At 43.6% G+C, this 21,282-nt stretch overlaps 1 protein-coding gene across 5 annotated transcripts in view; it reads right to left on the bottom strand.

The window, feature by feature from the left end:
* FLT1 (fms related receptor tyrosine kinase 1) overlaps window positions 1-21,282 on the bottom strand; it is a 174,224-nt gene that overhangs the window by 117,264 nt on the left and 35,678 nt on the right. For all 5 annotated transcript variants that reach the window (XM_049701112.1, XM_004281761.4, XM_049701111.1 and 2 more), the window contains 3 exons: window positions 4,983-5,107; window positions 1,150-1,312; window positions 904-1,040 (listed from right to left, as the gene is read on the bottom strand). In XM_049701112.1, coding sequence (XP_049557069.1) covers window positions 904-1,040; window positions 1,150-1,312; window positions 4,983-5,107 — 425 coding nt within the window. The remainder of the gene's footprint in view (window positions 1-903; window positions 1,041-1,149; window positions 1,313-4,982; window positions 5,108-21,282) is intronic.

The raw sequence follows: 21,282 nt of genomic DNA, 5'->3' as shown, positions 1-21,282 counted from the left end.
TAATACCTGTCAATAGAGTATAATCTATAAAAATTTTGAATCACTATGTTGTACACCTGAAACGAGGATAACATTGTAAATCAACTATATACTTCAATTAAAAAAAAAAAAAAGCTCGGGACTGATGCATTAATCTTAATTATACATGCATAATTTAATCATAAGCTAACTTCGTGATTGGGCCATCTGAATGACGAAACAAGTGATTTACCTGGGATATGCCACGTGAATCACATAGACATACAAGAAATGGGGCTGGACCCACTTTCAGATGTTTCTTAACAGTTTATCAGAGATTCCCTGCCTATACGTTTTTAAAACAATGATTGTTTGCAAGGATGTTTAATTTGAATGGGAACACAGCTCAGCCTTCATTCTTCTCATTTTTCTAAAGGGCAGAATTGCTCCTTTGTCACTTAGCAAGTGGAATATTGGATGGCTGGGTTGTACTATCTTTTCCAAACATGCTCCAATCAGGTGCCTGCGTGTCTGCCAGTCTCTTAAATTAATGCGCCGAGACGACAACTTTTTGTTGTTGTTTTTACAAAAGATAGTCCCTGCCTGGCATGTACTGATAAATTTCTCTCTCATCTCTAAATCCTAGAGAATCATTTCCAAGGATGAAACAACCCCCTTTTCCACCCAGAATCATGCAATAGAAATACCAGCCTATACACTTCAAAACAAAACCTCCAGACATCAAAAGACCGTATCTCTGCCTATCACACTCATGAAATGTCAGGCAAGGGAAGCACCCAAACCAAACCCACAGCTTCTTTATTGACTTGAACTGCCAGGAGTCAGAATATTCTGCTTTCTCCCACTTCAAAAACTCAGTTTAGCATTTCACTGGCTAAAACTAAATACTGTCCTATAGAAGAAATAGAAAAGTAGGTCACTCACTTCCCCAGGGTAACTCCAGGTCATCTGAACTCTTGTGTTCAAGGGAGTGGTGGCCGTGCAGTTGAGGGTGAGAGCATGACCTCTAAGTAATCTGACTGGGCTTGGCGTGCTGATTTGGACGTCTGTGATTGTGTTGGCTGCAAGCATAAGAAGTCACAGTTTTTTAAAAAAAAAATCAACGTTTCATTAAGCAGATAGACCCTTGAGTATTCCGGCTTATGCTCATGCTTTTGGAACATCACTTACTTTGTCGAAGTGTGAGATAGTTTGTCTTGTACTCGTGTCCGTTGACTGTTGTTTCACAGGTCAGAAGCCCTATTTCTTTGTATGTTGCATTTGATATTATAAAGCCCTTCCTACTGTCCCACGTTATTCTTTTTCCATCAGGGATCAGAGTATCAAATGGAAACTGGAAAAAGAAGAAACATGCTTTCACAAAATCGTATTAGCGCTGTGGTAAGAGATTCCCTCATAGTTTGTGAAAATGTAATTTTTACCGCAAATGAGAATAGCGCAGGCAAAAACTCCAGGTAGTCATAATTGGTTCTCTAGTTTTTTTGCATGTAGGAAACGATACATTAACTATGACAAATTATAGTAAGCAGGATAGTTTGTTATTAGTCTTAGCAAGAAGCTGCACTCCCCTAGGGTAGACCTAGTGGTCATGTCAGAATTCTAGCGGGAGTGCCCGTATCTCTTTGGCCTCTGGGAATCTCTGTAATAAACTGGCCTGATACTCAATAGAAAAATTAATTAGGATTTTTTTCCATTAGGGCTGCCAGGTTATCCTCTTGGTCTCATCATCGGGAGCTTTTAACAAGCCGTACCTTGTCCTCTCATTTTGCATGATTTGTTAGAGGTGGCTGTCTTAAAAGGACTGTACATAATTCCTGGTCCCCCAAGATTCATAGCATTAACTTGGCACTCACTGGGGTTACCCCTCTGGGGAAGACTGAGGGTACTGACTCTGCACCTGGAAGGGAAGCACCCAGAAGCAGAGGCTCCTGACGGTGAAGAGAGCCGAAAACGGACATGAGGCCAGAGACAGTTAGGAATGAAGTGCTCGCAAATTCTAGAAGTATTCCCAAACACAGTGAGGCCGAACAGAAGTAAAGAGCCCACGATTTGATTCTCTGCTTATGCCTTCTCCTATATATCAAGGACTTAATTTACACCTTCTACCTTGGGATTAGACTTTGTAAAGGGCCACTGTCTCATAGAGCAGCCCAGCCAAATTCCCGTGAGGCCAGATTGGCAGCCAACTCCAGAGGCAGTGGTCTGACAACTGCTTTTATCCCCAGCTGGACAAGGGGAAAAAAAAATCAGATCACCTTCTCACAACAGATTATAAAGATTCATAGAATTAACTGCCATAAGGAAGTTTCAAATCTTTTCTATCTTCTTTAAAAAAGCACACACCTGGGCTTCCCTGGTGGCGCGGTGGTTGCGAGTCCGCCTGCCGATGCAGGGGACATGGGTTCGTGCCGCGGTCTGGGAAGATCCCACATGCCGCGGAGTGGCTGGGCCCGTGAGCCATGGCCGCTGAGCCTGCGCGTCCGGAGCCTGTGCTCCGCAACGGGAGAGGCCCGCGTACCGCAAAAAAAAAAAGCACACACCTTACATCGCTCTATCCACAATATCCTTTATATATGCTGCTTGCGGAAGGAGTGAATCTGACCGGGATTTGTGATCTGATGGCAGAGATTTCTATTCCAAAAGCACTGGTTGCCTCTCCCAGTGAATATGTCTGCATTGGTGTATGTTACCAGAGCGTTACGTGGGTTTGACATGAATTGCATCCTGTTTATGAAGAACTGAAAGCAATTAAAGGATGCATTTCATGTTTTAGCAAATTAGGATGCTACCTGTAAACTTAGGAATGCCCTGCATTCCGTCGGGGGGGAAAAGGAACCTTCTGACTTGGTGCAAACTATTAAAGGAAAAACTCAGAAAAATATAAGTCAGGGATTGAAATCTGGGATGCTTTAAAAACATGTGAAAACGAGCACGTGCTGAACCTACAAGAAAGGTTGGCTGATGGACTTGGTCTGCACAACTTAAAAATACATCAAATTTTCCTCCGAAGTGTTTCTCTTACTCTATCCGTTACTGCCACTAGTTGTAGTTCATTGACAAAGTCACTTTCTTTCTAGCTGACGAGAGCTAAAATAGCAAAAGACTACAAAGCCCATCAGCTGTGGCAGGGTGTGTGTCATAAAGGGGCAGACAGATGGGCAGTCCGGAGACACTGCTGAACAGGGAGGCTTGTCTCCAGCTGACCGGGGCTCTGCTGAAGCAGGCATAGGAAAAGGCGGGAGCAGCAAGTTAGAAGAGAAAGGACAGTAAGAGAAAAGGAAGGGAACGATCTTCTGTCAATTTCATGTCAGCATATATGTGTAATAGGTTAGAATATTTTCAAAATATATGTGATAAACCAAAATCCTGGTTAGAATGTTATGCTTCTCTCCCTTTTTATTTTGTATTATAGATCAGGGTGGGAAAACACAGAAAATAAGCTTTCCCTCCCAAAATGTTTACAGGTGGGAGTTCGGGAAAGTTCCTCAAGCAGACAAGCGATCTGCATTAGGGCAAAAAAGCAAGAGGTGTGCATGGAAAGAGAAGTTTCACATCCTCATGGCTTGTTCCATGTCAGTCACAGACCAATTATCATCTCGGACTCAGAGGGGTAATGGCAGGCTATGGAAAACATCACGATAATAAATCGATTATTGGGCATTAAACTCTTGGACACGTAACGTGAACAGCTAATCCTTGAACAGGCCTTCCTGTGCCAGGCGTGACCCTAAGGGCCTCCGAGCACCTCATGTAGCCTTCCTAACAGTCAGGTGAGGTGGGTGCCCCTGTAACCTCTCCCATCTCTCCATGGAGGGCACTGATGTGGAGGGAGGTCTGATAACTTGCCCATTTTCCAGCGGGTTAAGTGGTAGTGGCGGGGGTGGGGGGTTGCAGAAAGAATCCAGGTGGTGTGGCCCCAGCCTCTGCTCTGAACCACTCTGCCCCTCCTCCTATGCAAACTAAACCATGAGCAAAGGATGGCAGGAACACGGAGGAAGAAGACAGGACACGGGCTCCAATGCCCAGTGTGGCCTGTGGCCTGGACGTCCCTAACTCCCTGGGGACCTTAGTTTTTTCTTCCACCAAGTGAGTGTGACCCCGCTGGCATTTCCAGCTCCAACATACTACAATTTTATATTTCCTGGCGATGATACCCAGTTGTCATGGGAGCCGAGACCTGTCACTGATGGACTACATTGAAGATTTAAATCAACAACTTGGGGGAGTGAATGCAAGGGGAGAAGACAGGGAGACACACTACCTCTACGTGATGGGCAGTGCTCGGTGCTGCCTTGGGACAGCCTACACTTTTCCTCCGAAAGCTCTAAGCTCTCCGGACCCACTAGAGTTTTCCACGTGGGAAGTTTTTATCCAACTCTCAGACTCAGCACACGCCTAAAGTTACTGCAGCTGGCATGTCACATTTTAGGGCTTTTGTCTTTATTACATTTTACTCTGAATCTTTTTCCTTCTCTACATGCACAATTTACAACATAATATGAAGAAAAATCTCATTTATAGCTTTTTTTCTTTTCCCCCTAAGAGTTTAAATTTGGATGCCCGTCAGAACATAAGCCTTTTGTTACAAGGAACAGCCCAACTCAAACCAAAGCAAGAGTTCTTAAATGCCTGGCGAGTCAGGTACCCTGCCTGACAGTTCTTCCTTCAGCAAAAATCTGCATTAGTAATTTGTATACACAATAGAATTGGTTTTCCTGACATTTACAGACATTCAAATTTGTGGCAATACACAAAAATGTTCACGATTGTAGTTCTTTCATTATTCACGTAGATTTACGCTCAAGACATTATCCTTTTAGTCCATGTAAGTACACGCAGGGGGATAACGCCTAACACTTACATAGTAAAAAGCTGTTACAGAAAAGTCCGCCGAGAAAGCCCACATGTCTCTAAGATAACTATTCCAGAGAGAGAAAACAACTCACAATTCAGTTGCTCACTTGCAGTAAAAGGCTTGTGAGAGTAGCACTACTCAGTTTTACCTTTTTTAAAGTAACAGTGATGTTGGGTGATGTAACCCGGCAGGGGATGACGACCTCCTTTCCTTCGGTCATATTTACAATTTCCGGGATTTCACTGTGCATCTCTAAGAAAGGTCTACCTGTATCTGAACAAGAAAATGAAAATACATAAACGATTGTATTAGGAACACGCAGACACTGCAGCTGGCGAGGCAGCACGGGCACCACCAGTTACATCATTCTCCTTTCGTGTAACCCATAAATCCACGTTCTTCTCTCGGAATCTGGTGCTCTGTGTTTCTGTTTCTCTAAGAAAACCGAATTCCTTATTCAGGTCTTAGCCTTCCGTCAGGGAGCCCTGATGCCCTACTTTGCAATTGTGACCTGGGGGGTGGGGGGAACAGTAAAGGTGAATATTCTGCATAAACTTCTTTCCACAGCTATGCTAAGTGCCTCAGGAAGCGCCCTCCAGGGCCTTTGTAAGAAGTCAGAGGGGGCGGGTACAAGGGTCCTCTGTCTTTGGAGCACAGATGACGGCGGATAGCAGCGGCAAGCTGAGGTGTCAAGTTGGAGAGAGGATTAGCATTTGAATGACAGAAGCACATGCCTTCACCGTTTTCTAGAGCTTAATGGCAGCCTAATAAGATGAGAAGGTCCGAGCTACTTCGGGGGAGGGGGCGGGCTAAAGGCAGGAGAAGCAGTGCGAATACCGCATTTATTTCACGTGTATGTGACATCCGTTTGTTTAGCCTGCACTGCGCATCTACTAACAGCAAAGCATGCGGAAGTGACACAAAGAGGTCTGGAAAGGGCTTTACCTCATCACCGAGAGACCACCCTTCAAAGTATGGCATTGCCAACTACAGATAATTGGCACTTGCCGTCTACCTTTACAAGGATTGAATCATGAGCCGCCGCAGCTGCTGAACCTCAACACCCCCTGAAAGGAGTTCAGGGTGGAGATCAGGAGTGAGGCGCTCCGTGCTCTGGGAAAAACTGGCAGAACAGGTCTTCAGATAGTTAGATATTTTATGAGCCCAATTTTTGCATCTCCTTGTATCTAGAAAAGCACTAAAATCCTTCAAGGTGACGCCTGCTCCTCGTGACTAGCAGAAACCTTCTGCCAAAAATATGCGCTTGATCGCATGTACTCCCTCTTCACACCGAAATCACATATACACCGACCTTCTCCCCTCTCTCTCTGGAGCTGTTTCTCAGAGCTACCTGAAATGCTGACCCCGGGCTATAGTCTTCATTTTTGCCCCAGATGAAACTTAATTCACAGCTCTCACGTTGTGCATTTGTTTTCAGTCGACAGAATTTTGCCAGTCTCAGGACCACCCGAGCGGCTTCCCTGCGATACCTCTGGAGACCGGAATAAGCATCCTTTCAGAAACATTCTCACAGTGCACTGTGCCCTTGCCCTTGGGACTCCACTGACAACGATCTCTTCAGGAGATACTGTGCTCTCAGCTTCTCCCCTGGCTCCAGCCTTCTATGTCCAGATGGAAAGAAGTTCTGTGAGGACTCTCTGTCTGGACCCTCCCCTGCTTGCTATGGTTTTGGAAGCTCATCCTGGATGCTGAATGGAGGACGAAGTGGAGAAAAACAAGAGTATGAAGGAGGCCATGGCTGCCTGGACTAAATGGGGGCTGCAGACATGGTTATGGATTGAACTTTGTCCCCGCCCCCGAAATGATATGTTCTACCCCCCCACCAGTACTTCAGAATGTGACCTCATTTGGGTCAAATAGGGTCACTGCCAATAGAATTACTTCAGTTAAGTAGGGTGGGCCCCTAATCCAATATGCCTGGTGTCCATATAAGAAGATGGCCATGTGAGGACAGGCACACGGGGAGAATGCCACGTGGGGACAAAGCAGAAGTAGAGCGATGCAGCTGCAGGTCAAGGGTCGCCGGCTGCCAAGGATCGCCACCCCCCGAAGGTAAGGAGAGCCAAAGGAGGATCCCCTACAGGCTTCAGAGTGAGCACGGCCCTGCTGCCATCTTGAGTTTCTAGAATGTGAGACAATAAAGATTTGTAGTTTTAAACCCTCGCCCTCCCCACGCAAAAAAAAAAGTGACAATGCTGTAGGCTGCTGAAGGTGAGAGAGCGTGACATACACTAGAGGGGGCCCTAGAGAGACGGATGCCCTGAGACACAGATCCCTGCTGGTCCTCTGGGAAGCCTCGCTGGGCCAGCCCTTCCTGCTTCTACCCTCTCCGCCCCAGCCCATCTCAGCGGCTTTGTCAACATCCCAGGACTCTCCTCTTAGAGCACTTATAACACTTCTTCTCTGGCTACACACGGGATGATGAATTCCTAGGAGAGGAAACAGACCCTATTCATCTCTGCCTCGTGTGTATTAAGTGAATGAATGAACACATGAATGAATTGCTCTCCAACCCTGTCACTTTACAGATGAGAAAACAGAGGCCTAAACAGGTATAGTGCCTTGTCTCGCTGTGAACAGAGCCAGGCCCAGAGGCCAGTTTCTCCTGAGCTCCAGCCCAGGGCTCCTTCCCTGCCCCCATCCCCTCATCACCGGCCCGCCTCTCCCCATAATAGGAAGGACCTTCGTGGCAACTGTCTTTCAGAGATAGGATGATTGTCTCAGTTCCCATGTGCTATGTCACACTACCCAGTGTTGGAGGAATTCTGAGAGGTCGCTCACCGAGGGACAGGGCTGGGTGGGGGCAGGCTTTAGGACGGGCCCAGCATGAGGCTCAGAGTCGGGCTGGATGGGTGGCGGGGAGGCAACAGATCTTGGTTAAGAGCACACATTTTGGAGAATTCCCTGGTGGTCCAGTGGTTAGGACTCTGTGCTTTCACTGCTGCTGAGGGCGCGGGTTCAATCCCTGGTCCGGGAAAGCCGCAAGGTGTGGCCAAAAAAAAAAAAAAAAAAAAGCACACACTTTATAGCCGGGATTCAAATCCTGCCTCTGTCCCTTCCTAGCTGTGAGACTGTGGGAAAACTGTTTTACCCTCTGTGCCCCATTTGTAACATCTGCCTCAAAGGGTTACTATGAGGGTGACATGAATTCACACATGTGAAGTGCTTAGAATTTTACCTGGCAGAGAGTACAATACTATGTATGTGTTAGCCGTTCATTTTCTTCTTCTTATGAGAGATTTGAACTTAAGGAGAGAGGGCAGTTAGGATATATGGAAATCCTACATCATACTTATGATCTAAACTATAAAAAGTACAAATCTATATTCATATAATGGCATAGAAAAAAGGCAAAGTGAATACACTAAAATGTCAGCAATGATTATCTTTGAGTGTTATGGGTCGTTATTATTTTCTTATTTACCTTCTGTATTTGTCAGATTTTCTAGAATGCTCATGTATTATTTTATAATAAGATTTTAAATTATTGCATTTAAGTCTCAAATTCTAAAGCACCATCCAGTTTTACTTGAGGAAAACTACACATTTTGTACCTGATTTAATTCGGTTTTGCCCAGCATACTAGAAGGGGGCATTAACTACCACATTTGTAGTTACAGGTTCTATTAGGAAGGCTCAGTGGGTGTAGCATCTGGAGAGAGGAAAAGTTAATTATACAGAGACAAAGATTCACTTATCAGCACGAAATTCCTCCCCTGAATAAAATTGCTGAGCTAGACATCCAGGCAGGGACTATTGGGATTTGATCATTCCTTTCCTTCCTCCTGTGAGTCTATATTTTTGTCTCCTTTGTGAGTCCCAAGGTAAACACAAACACCAGGAAATGGTTTAATTCACGTAACCAAACGGTAAATCCTTCACATTTAATTTACTGTCTCCTTAAGCAACTATTTTCAACAAAGGACACTGGCATAAAAAGTTCCTGCAGGAAACAGGAGACCTCAGTGCAGTCATTTTTAGGCCCATGAATGCCAACCCCAAATGAAAACAGAAGCGGCTAATGCAACGTGCCTTTGAATTTCGTCTTTCCCTTGCTCACTTTGGATCCCTCAAACACTTGAATTTTATGATAGCTACCGGCCTTTAAAAGCCAATTCCAATTTTAGCACTGGGCCCACTGTTCAGAAATATCAGAACTTCAATGATTTGTGTCCGTCCCAGCACAATTCAAAACACATCATCTGTAGCACCGTTAATCGCGGCATTTTAAATCCGCTATGTTTGCAAGTGAGCTTATGCCTGTAGACCCACACCCACACACCCACACAGAATATTCTCCAGGCTTATTAATAGTATATTTCCTCTTCAATTTGTTTCAAGGAAGGGCTAAGAATGAACTTGCCTGACATATTATAATACAAACATTTTTTGTTTTGTAGGACCACAGTTACAGAAGAGGTCAAGGTTCCATTAATATCACCAGTAAAACCACTTACTACTCCCAAAGGACGCATTTGTCTTTGTCACAAAATTAAAAATGACTTCCAAACCCAGCCAGCGCTGCAGAGTGGTTTCCTGAGACCGAATTGGCTGGCTGTCGAAAGAGTGAGGAAGAGCTGCTCCAGAGATTGCCGGTGTACCCGCGGTGCAGACACACTGTCACCAGGGACTCATGCCAACACCAGCGACGGGGAGGTCATGCCACCCACCCCTCTCTGAACTCTTAGAACTCAAAGCAGTGACAGGAAACTGGCACAGAATATGAGGTTTTCTCATCCAGTGGGAGTAGCTGGGCTGTCATCCTTCAGGACAACAAGCAGGCTAGGACATAGGGAAAGATCAAACAGGGATCCTTGTTCAGGATGGTATTACGTGTTTTTTCCTTTTAAAATCTGTAATCACTCTGGCACATCAGGGCACGCAGACACAGAGGCCCCAGCATGGCAATCCTCATGCCACTCCATTTCCCGATGGCATCGCCTGGGAGTTCTTCTACTGGGTTTGGAGCAAGTGAATGACCCAAGGATTTGAGGGAGCTTTTCAGACTTGAAGAGAAGTTCGAGAGTAGACATCTTGTTTCCTAGCACTTGTTCATTCCCATGATGTTCATAAACTTTTTCTTGACTTGCGTTCCCTTTAATTTCATTTTCCTTACCTATAAGTCCTGGTCAGAAGGACTCCTAGTTATTTTCAAGGAGGATGTGATTTTAATTTATTGAGGACGAAGCGAAGAAGAAACTAATTAACCAATCCCACGAAAAGGATTCTACCTAGACACGAGAGTTTTCACAACGCGCAAGTCTTTGTGTTGTGGACCATTCTTAGTGCTCAAGGAGAGTTTGTTGACTGGTGAAATAGTTCATTTGGAATATGAGCAAAAAAAAAAAAAAAGAAAGAAAGGAGGCAATTTCTTCTTGACTTTCATTGCCCATCAAAGCTTTTGAGAATTCAAAAAAGAGCTTTGGAGCAACCACAAGAAAGCTGAAATAGCTATACTAATATTAGGTAAAATAAACTTTAAAACAAAATATGTTACTAGAGGTAAAGAGGGCATTTTGTAATAATGATCGGGTCAATCCAGCAGGAAGATATAATAATTATAAATATATATGCAACTAACAGAGCGCCAAAATACATGAAGGAAAAACTGACAGAATTGAAGAAAATAGAAAAGTCAACAATAGAAGATGAAGATTTCAATAATGGACAGAACAACTAGACAGATGATTGAAAAGGAAATAGAGGACTTGAACAACACATAACCAACTAGACTTAACAGATATAAACAGAACACCCATCACAGCAGGACATACATTCTTCTCAAGTGCACATGGAACATTCCCCAGGATAAACTACATACTAGGTCATAAAACAAACTTCAATAAATTTAAAAGGATATAAATAACACAAAGTATGTTCTCTAACTACAGTGGAATGAAATTAGAAACGAATAAGTGAAAGAAACTTGAGAAACTCACAAATATTTGGAAATTAAATAACACACTCCTAAGTACCTAATGAATCAAAAAAGAAATCAAAAGGAAAATTAGAAAATACTTTGCGAATGAAAATAAAGACACAACATACCAAAACTTATGGGATGGAGCTAAAACAATGTTTACAGGGAAATTTACAGTGGTATGCCTATGTTGAAAAAGGAGAGAGATTTCAAGTCAATAACTATCTTCTACCTTAGAACTCTAGGTAAGGAACAGCAACCTAAACCTAAAGAAAAGAGAAGGGAGGAAATAATAATAAAGATTAGAGTGGAAATTAGCAAACCAGAGAACAGAAAAAACAATAGAAAAAATTCCATGAAACCAAAAGCTAGTTTTTTGAAAAGACGAACACAATCGACAAGCCTTTTGCCAGACAAGCCAAGAGAAAAGACAAACTAATAAAATCAGAAAAGAAACTGTAGATATTACTACAAACATTACTAAAATTAAAAAAAGCATTATAAAGGAATAGTATAATTGCATGCCAATAAATTAGATACCAGATGAAATGGACAAGTTCCTAGAAAGACAAAAACTACTGAAACTAGCTCAGCAAGAAACAACCTGAATATACCTATAAGTAAAGAGATTAAATTAGTAATCAAAACACTGTCTACAAAGAAAAACCCAGGCCCAGATGGCAAGTGAATGCTATCAGACATTTAAAGAACTAATACCAATTCTTCACAAACTTTTCTTAAAAAATAGAAGAGAAGGGAAAACTTCCCAATTCATTTTATGAGGCCAGTATTACCCTGACACCAAAACCAAAGACATCACAAGGAAACTACAGGTCAATATCTTTTATGAATGTGGATGCAAAAAACTCAACAAATTCCTAACAAACTCATTATATATAAAAGAATTATGTACCATAACCAAGTGGAATTTGTTCCAGGAATGCAAGGTTGGTTTAACCTCCAAAAATCAGTGTCATTAATATACCATATCAATACAATAAAAAACAAAACCTACATGATCATTTCACAAGGTGGAGAAAAAGCAGTTGACAAAATCCAAACCCCTTTCATGATAAACACAGTCAACAAACTAGGAATAGAAGGGAACTTCCTCAATCTGATAAAGGGCATACACCAAAAAAACCTAACAGCTAACATCACACTTAATGGTTAAATACTGGATGCTTTCCCCCTAGGATTAGGTACAAGACAAGGTTGTCCACTCTCATCAGTTCTATTCAACATTGCACTAGGGCTTCAATGGCTATAATGGCTATTATGAAAAATGCTGCAATAAACATTCCAGCCAGTGCAATTAGGCAAGAAAAAGAAATAAAGGGCACCCAGATTTGAAAGGAATAAATTTTCTCTATTTTCAAATGACATGATTTGTATATAGAAAATCCTAAGGAATCTACTAAAAAACTATCAATTGGAACTAGTAAATGAGTTCAGCAAGATTTCAGGATTCAAGATCAATAAACAAAAAAGAATTATGTACCTCTATGTACTTGCAATGAACAATCTGAAAATAAAAATTTTAAAATTCGTTTAAAATAGCGTCAAAAAGAATAAAACACTTAGGAATATACTTAACAAAAGAAGTGTGAAACTTATACTTTGAAAACTGCAAAATGTTGTGGAAAGAAATTAAGGCTCTAAAGAATTGGAAAATCTCCAATGTTTGTGAATTGGAAGACTTAATATTGTTAAGACGGCAGTGCTCCTCAAATTTATCTGTAGCTTCCACACAATCCCTATCAGAACGCCAGCTGACTTCTTTGTAGAAATTGACAAGCTGATTCTAAAATTCAGAATTGAAAGGGATCCAGAAGTGCCAAAACAATCTTGAAAAAGAACAAAGTCGGAGGACTTGGTCTTCTCAATTTCAAGAGTTACTACTAAAACTATAAACAACAATGATTAAGACAGGATGGTACTGGCATAAGGACAGACATATAGGTCAGCGGGGTAGACTAAGAGTCCAGAAATAAGCCCACGAGTCCATGGTCAGTTAGTTTTCGACAAGGCTGCCAAGACCATTCAATGGGGAAAGATCTGTCTTTTCAACAAATGGTGCTGGGGCAACTCCACGTGCAAGAAAATAGAATTGGACTTTTACGTCACACCATATATAAGTATGAACTCAAAATGTATCAAAGGATTAAGTTTAAGAGGTAAAACTGTAAAACTCTTAAAAGAAAGCACAGAGGTAAATCTTCATGATCTCAGATCTGGCACCGGATTCTTATATATGATACAAGCAACAAACGAAAGAAACAGATCAACTGGACTTCATCAAAATTTAAAACTTTTGTGCTTCAAAGAATACTATCAAGAAAGTGAATGCCCAGAATGTGAGAAAATATTTGAAACGTATATATCTGATAAGAGATTTGTATCTAGAATATATATTTAAATATCTAGAATACGTTAAAATCTAGACATAGATATATGTATCTTAATACATTTCTCTAAATTATATGTCTAAAGTATAAAAAATAATATATTTATAATATATAACTATATAAAATATATTTATATTAACAACAAAAAGTTGAAGAACTCTTACAACTAACGAAGACAACCCAATTAAAAAAACGGAAAAGGGATCTGAATAGACATTTCTTCAGAGAAGATGTACAAATAATCAATGAGCACATGAAAAGACGCTCAGCATCGCAAGCCATCAGGGAAATGCACATCGAATCCACAATGAGATACTGCCTCATATGCACTAGGCTGGCTACGACAGAAAGAAATGATAACAATTATGGGTGAGAATTTAGAGAAACTAGAACCCTCCTAAGCTGCTGGTGGGAACGTAAAATGGTACAGCCACTTTTGGAAATCGTTAAGCATACAGTTACCATGTGACCTGGCATTTCCTCCCCTAGGTATCTACCCTAGAGAATAAAAACTTATATACACACAAAAACTTGTATAATGAATGTTTACTGCAACATTATTCATAACAGCCAAAAGATGGAAACAATTCAAATGTCCATCTACTGATAAGTGGATAGCTAAAACGTGGGAGACCCGTACAATACAGTGGAATATTATTTGGCAATTTAAAACAATGAAGTGCTGATGAGAACCTGCTGGATAGCACAGGGAACTCCACTCCACTTCGCTGTACAGTAGAAACTAACAACATTGTAAAACAATTATACCCCAATTAAAAAAATAGATGAAGTGCTGATACATGGTACAGCACAAATGAACCTCAAAACATTATGCTGAGTGAAAGAGGCCAGCACATATATGTGAACACTGGTGATGTGGTAATGGCTACGTATGTCTGTCCGTGTGCTAAAGAAAATTAAACTGGACAATTTAAAAAGCTGAATTGTATGGTATGTGAATGATATCTCAAAAAGCATATTTTGAAAGAAAACAGAACTTTGGGCTCTTTCTCAGAAATGGTGACCCACTGTTTCCTGAGCTGGAACGGTTCCTGAAGATTATCCAGTGCAAACTCCTTACCTTATGGGTCTTTTCAACCTTTCTCTCCCATTCCCGTTTACATTCGAGGAGGCCACTCACCAAAAAAAAATGGAATTTTCTCCTGTGACAAAGTCTTTTTTTTTTTTGCCGTACGCGGGCCTCTCACCGCTGTGGCCTCTACCGTTGCAGAGCACAGGCTCCGGACGCGCAGGCTCAGCGGCCATGGCTCACGGGCCCAGCCACTCCGTGGCATGTGGGATCTTCCCAGACCGGGGCACGAACCCGTGTCCCCCGCATCGGCAGGCGGACTCTCAACCACTGCACCACCAGGGAAGCCCTACAAAGTCATTTTGATTGTAAACATGTAGTTTAGTTCCCCTTGGCAGCCCCAGGTCAGTGGGGAGCACAGTGAAACATCTCTGCCTTTAATCAGCTGGGAGGTTACTACTTGACTGGTGTATCTGAGTATTATAGTCCACACAGTATTTCCTAGTGAGCTATCCCCATTATCAGTCAGATCTTCATCTTGATCAATTAAAGCACCTCAAAAGAAAAGAAAGAAGAAGAGAAAGCTAGGAAGGAAGGGAAGAAGGAAGACAGGGAAGGAGGAAGGATGGACGGACGGATGGATGGACGAAGGAAGGAAATGAAACAGAAATAAAGGAGGAAGGAAAGGAGAAAGCAAGCAGCTCTGACGGACAACCACAACTCCTTCTCCTACTGCCAAGATTTGGGGTCATGTCCCAAGTTCCATTATTCCCAGCTCTGCCTCTGAATCATAAAACTGTAAAACTGTTAAGGGACTTGTATGATACCCTAACACTGACTCTCATGTTATACAAGAGGAAACTGAGCCCCAGAGAGAAGGAGAGACCTTCCCACAAGCATAGGAATAGTACAAACGGCTGAGCCAAACCTGCATTCAGGTGTCCTGGTCCTAGACCATCCTCTCTCCACCACACCAAAATCCAGCCCTGACCCTCCTGAATGACTTGGGAGTGACAACTACACCTTCAAATACCCGACCAACGGGATGGAAGGAAGGAAGCGTGGAGGGAAGGAAAGATGGCACTGAGACAGGGATAACATGGGATCTTCTGGCAGGAGATTAGAAATATGAGATGACAGACTGATAAGAAATTCTCACTGTTAACATCAAGCTTGAGTCATTGGACCCTCTGCTTAGCTCTCTCTGCTGTAAGGTGCTGGGGGTTCTTTGGGGGGTCTCTGTGACCATCTCAGGACCAAGAGCAGACAAAGTCCTGTCTTACAGAGGCTAGCGATGGAAGTCCTTCCGAGTGGACCGTCATCCTCCAGTGCAGGGGGGGGTGCCTGCTCGCTGGGACACAGGTTCTCCTAGAGGGCAGCTGCCCATCAGGAGAACATTCCCTCCAGGGTCACGCACTGTAGGAGTCGGGAACCAGGGTTCTGTTGAGGTCAGACAATGCCACCCCTGAGACTCTCTGGGGCTCAATTTCCTCTAGAAAATGGGACAGGCACTTTCCTGCCCCCAAACCTGTTATTTGTTATGCATGCACGTGAAATGTCCACACTGGGAGAAGCACACTGACATCCCTCCGCGGGGGGGGTGGGGGGGGGCAGGGGGGAGAGGCAGGGAAGGCAAAGGGGGGCGGGGTAGCCGTATGCGAGGCAGTAGGGCTGGTGGCCGCTGAGAATGTGAGGCCATGTCTGGAAGGGGCAGTCCCTGCTTGCTGCAGACAGCTGTTGCCAAGTGGGAATACAGGCCAGCGTGGCTAGAGTTTCCAGTTTTTAAAGATAAGTAGGAAATCAGATTTTTATGTGAACTCCTCCAATTATTAAATACTGGCAGCGAAAAGCACTACGCCTGCCAATCAAAACGTTTGTCAGCTGCATCTGGTCCGAACACTTCCAGTCTGCAGCCCGGCACTGCCCCCCATGGCCCCCCACACAAAGTTCCAAGGGAGTCGTGGGTGGGGAAGCTCAGCAAGGCTGTGTTGCCAAGAGCAGGCACCTCGGAGTCAACCAAAGCTTGACTTGGGAGCTTACACAAAGTACCCAAACTTGAATGTGGTATTAAATTTCTTCAACTTTCCTGTAAAAGGAGACTGATAATAGAATTTTTCCCATTGGGTTTCAAGGATGAAATGAGATGCTATATGGTAATGAACTTCAGCCAGGGATCAATAAATGATAGAGATGCACCCTAGGCCCTACCCAAATCTCAACAGTGGAAAGGCCCTGGGGCATCAGCTGATCCACCCCCACCAAGTGAGCACCTGTGCTGTGCTTGAAAGCCTAGACACACGGGGAACTCACCACCTCCCAAGACAGGTCGTTCCACTGTCGGATAGCTTTAGATGTTAGACAGTGTTTTCTTACATCGAGCTGAAATCTGCCTGTCTTGACTTCTTTCATTCTTAAATAGTAGCTCTGCCCTCTAGGATTATAAAGATGAAGCTTAATCTCTTTCCCACATAGGAAAACTTTGAAGGAGACGATCACACACTCATGTCTCCTATTTTCCCACCTAATTCTTTACTTTTTTAAACATTTCAGTTCCTTTAGTTGTTCCTTGCCAGTGAAAATAAGAAAACCATCAAATTACTTAACACTCACAACCCGGTGGGGCAGGTACCCATTTTACAGATGAGGAAAATGAAGTTTGGGGGACAGGTTAAGGAATTTGCTCAGAATTCCTGTCTTCATTGTCCCTCTTGAAATGTAAACTGAACAGTATGACTAGCACCACCTTTATTCTGAACCCCATCTATTTGTTAATGCAGTTCAAGGCTGGGTTCCTTTTCTTGGTGAATGTGGAGTCAACTAGAAGCCTGCAGTCTTTCTCGCATGTGTTGTCTCAGCCGCCACCTCCCACAGCCCGTAGTCCTAGAGTGGTTGGCGGGCTTTGCAAGCCAGATACAGTCCTTTACACTGATTCCTGTCAAATCTCATTTGGTTAATCCCACGTCACAGTTCTAGTCAGTTGGACATTTTTTGGATGGTGATTCTGTCACGTGACATGTGCATCTTTGCCCCTGATTTGGCCCCTTTGCTCCGTGTGCCCTTCGTTTCCTCATTAACGCCCAGGAGGCCAGGTGAGACTAATATAAATTTTAAAACCTCATGTTTGGGCTTCCCTGGTGGCGCAGTGGTTGAGAGTCCGCCTGCCGATGCAGGGGACACGGGTTCGTGCCCCGGTCTGGGAAGATCCCACATGCCGCGGAGCAGCTGGGCCCGTGAGCCATGGCCGCTGAGCCTGCGCGTCCGGAGCCTGTTGCTCCGCAACGGGAGAGGCCACAACAGTGAGAGGCCCGCGTACCGCAAACAAACAAACAAACAAAACAAAACTCATGTTTGTTTCACTTAGCAAACACCTCTGAGCACCTCCTACTTGGCTGGAGCCATTAGGGTGAGCAAGACAGTCGGCGCTGTTCCTCACAGAACGGGTGAGGTGAGTGCTACGTGGCGGGGGGGGGGGGGTCAAACCTAGATTGGGGGGCCTGAGGAGAATCCCAGGACGGGTGATGTTTAACTCAAGACCTGAAAAATAAGTGCGAGAACGCTGGTGCTGAAGAGTGAGGGAGGGGTGGGGAGGGGTGGGTTGTACCCGTTAGAGCATCCCTGGTCTAGGCCCCTCTTACTGCTCTCTTCCCATAGTGCTTTACAATATGACTAGTTGTAAACTATTTTATTTGTATCACTAATTGCAGACCCTTGACAGTTAAGGGGATCATCTTTGTACTTCCTCCCCTGCCCAGCGCAGTGCCCGTCACCATGGTAACCACTACTGACTGGTCCCCCTATAAGCGTAGGCACAGCGCTATGGATATTACCTCACTGAATCTCCTGACAAATGCACAACGCACCACTCTTCTGGTTTTACAGATGAGGAAAGCGAGGCTCACAAGATGGTAACAGCAGCAACAGTAGCAGCAGTAACAGGTAAGCAATGCACACGACACGCCAGACACTAAAACTAAGCACTTTATATGTATAAACTCCTGATGGGAAAGGGGGCTGCTGCCTTCTCCACTGCGTACTAGTTATATGACTAGTCAGATGGGCAGTTACTCAACCTCTCTGTGAAAAGGAGATGATAGCGCTGCTTCCTAGGGTTATCAGAATGAAATCATTAACCAATACAGGTGCCTAGGATAGCATCTAACACACGGTGAGACCTAAGAGTGAACTGTTATTAAGGAATCTGTACAAAGACAAAGCCTTCTCATGTATCAGAACAGGGACTGAATCTAATTTGAACCCTGGATCATGTTTTCTCAAATATAGTTTATTTACATACACACTACTATGTATAAAATAGATAATCAACAAGGACTTACTGTATAGCACAGGGAACTCTACTCAATATTCTGTAATCTAAATGGGAAAAGAATTTGAAAAAGAACAGATATAGGTATAAATGAATCACTTTGCCGTACACCTGAAACTAACATTGTACATCAACTATACTCCGATATAAAATAAAAAACATAATATATTAATTGATATTTGACGAAGGATGGAAGAGAGGGGCATTGATTGCACTAGTAAGTCACCAATCGTGAATAGCACAGTCAGTTAGCCAAGATGACTGCCAACACAACCCAGCAAAAATGCACTGGATGCCCAAACAACAAATATTTTAAATAGTAAAGGAAAACTAAAGAGTGTCCAAACTGCAAGGATCACGGAGATCAAAACTAGGGCAACTCCTTGTCTCTAGGCGGGGTTGGCATTTCATTACCGTTGTTAGAGAAAGTTATGAAATGTCAGAAACTTAAAGCCTTTTCAGCTTGAGGGGATTTCTCCTGAAAAAGTCCCTTGCTCATTTTTCTTAAAAAAATTACACGAAGGAGATTTTTTAAAAATCCTTAAAAACCATAAAGTTTTGATGGACAATCTTTCACACTTTCTGTTTGTGGGGCAGAAAATGAGAGGATATGGTCGATTTTATTGGATTTTTATTTGGACTTCACTGCCATCTTGAGATTTCATAATCCTACCTCAGTCACTAATTTTTCCTGGTCTTGGGTTGTGTCCAAGTGGCTCAGTCAAGAGTATGTTCATTCTGATTATTTTTGAGGATTTATGTAGTTGTACTCAATGCCTGGTGACACAGAACAGTGTTACTGCGAGCAAAGCTCAGCTGTGTGGCTCTCGAGAGCTGGCACGCCACATTTTTTTGGTACGGAGCCTAGAGAGTGTCGGGAAACGCTCTCTCTGAAGGAATGACCTGGACATTTAATGGGCAGGTACCACCAAGGGCTAAGGGTGAAATTCCTAGGAACACGCTAGGCGAACACAGGGCTTGAGGCAAGGGCTAAAGAAGATGTGACACTCCCGACTTCCAACAAATCCACCACCACAGGTGGCTTCTGTCCCAACCACATGTAAATGTTTCCTATAATCAAGGTCCCTTGGTGTCTAATGACAAAAATGTCTCTAGAAGGGAAATGTGAAACGCCAGGGCTTGAAGATACCAAGAGTGTCTTCCATCAAATTTTCACATAGCTGGAAGGAGAATGGATAAGAGTTAAGTCACTCTTCTCTAAACTTTTGCCCTGTGGTCCTAATCAGCTGTTCTCCATCCCCACCCCCGCCCCATCATGGAGAGAACGGATAGTCTCCTTCATGCCTCAGCCTTAGAAGAAGCACAGCACCAGCCTGTAGAGGGGTCTGTTTCCCAAGGAAAACTCCAACCAACCATGTCGTCGGTGTCTATTCTATAATCCTAGCAATATGTGTTTCCTCTTTTTCACAACTTCATCAAAATGCAAAAAAAAAAAAAAAAAAATCCAGCAAAACCTGACCTTGTTTTAGATGTTTGATGAAGCTGTATGCAGAGAGGCCAGAGAATTCCTAGGAATTCTTTACAGAGGATCGTTTGAAGTAGAATTCTGCAAATACAGGTCAGCCTCAAACTGCCACCTCTTTAGGAAACCCACCTGGGCTTCCAGACGCGTAATCCAAAGGCTGAGAGTCCAAGCTCTGTTCACCCCAACGTGTTCATCTGTCTCCTGGGCAGATACATCAGGCAATGATGTGAGAAGGATGGCAAACAAGATCGACCACCCAACCTGTCTGCACTGGCTGCTTCCTGGGGGTACAAGGTGTCTAGTACACTTTCTTCTCCACAACTCCGGGCTTCAAGCAGCATCAGGCTTAGTCCCTGAGACCAAAACTCTGGGAAGCAATTCTTACGGGAGTATTCGTGCTAGAATAAGCAGAGGTTTCGGAAAGTAAGTGGAAGAAGCCATGCATTGAGGATAGAGATGAAGTGAGTACGGGAGGTGAGGGGAGCAGCTTTGCCAATGGGCAGCAGGAGGGGTGATGAGTACCTGTTGAAACTGACTTTTAAAACCAGAGAAGACCCTGGACAGTAACCAAGCAATAACAGATAATATCATAAATTTGCTAAGAAATCCAGACCTAAAGAACTTGGCCAACCTATGGCTAAGTGGTCTATTTTTTAAGACGGTTTCTTTGTTGTTTGTTTTTTTTTTCTTCCTACAAAATGTCAACTGTTTTAGCCTGCTTTTCCTCAGAGGAGAATTCTGATGAATGGAAAAAAATAGTTTCTCTTGAAAGTTTCTCCCACAAAAATACAACAATGATGCCACTGAAAATGTTTCAGAGGCTTTGAAAATCTGTTCAGCCTCTCTCTCTCTCCCCATCATGGTTCTGACCTGCATGGAAGGCGGCGCGTTGACAAGGCAGCCAGTAATGCAACTGAAAGCACAGAGACCTCCTCTCACTTTGGGCTGGGGGTCTGACACCCTTCGCACATCCCTACCTTAGAACTGTTATCACCACCCGGGAAAAAGTGCAGATGGGGAAACTCTGAGTACATCTGCAGATCACTACTCTTTTCCTCAACGTCCCTGCTTGTTTCATGGCCGTGCTGATTGGACTTGCCACACACTGTGGCAAACTGGGCAACAGGCAACCACTGCTCAGCCACTACCCAGAGAAGCAGTGCTGCCCCAGCATCCTGTGCACGCCCCGCGGCGCACTGGACCCGGGTAGGAGTCCAGGGTAGGTGGTGTTGGAGCAGAACGATCCATACAACCTCAGT

The sequence above is a fragment of the Orcinus orca genome, chromosome 18 (genome assembly GCF_937001465.1).
Source record: "Orcinus orca chromosome 18, mOrcOrc1.1, whole genome shotgun sequence".
Classification (NCBI taxonomy): Eukaryota; Metazoa; Chordata; class Mammalia; order Artiodactyla; family Delphinidae; genus Orcinus; species Orcinus orca.
Note: the sequence above shows the minus strand (reverse complement) of the source record. Positions and strands in the feature narration are given on the sequence as shown.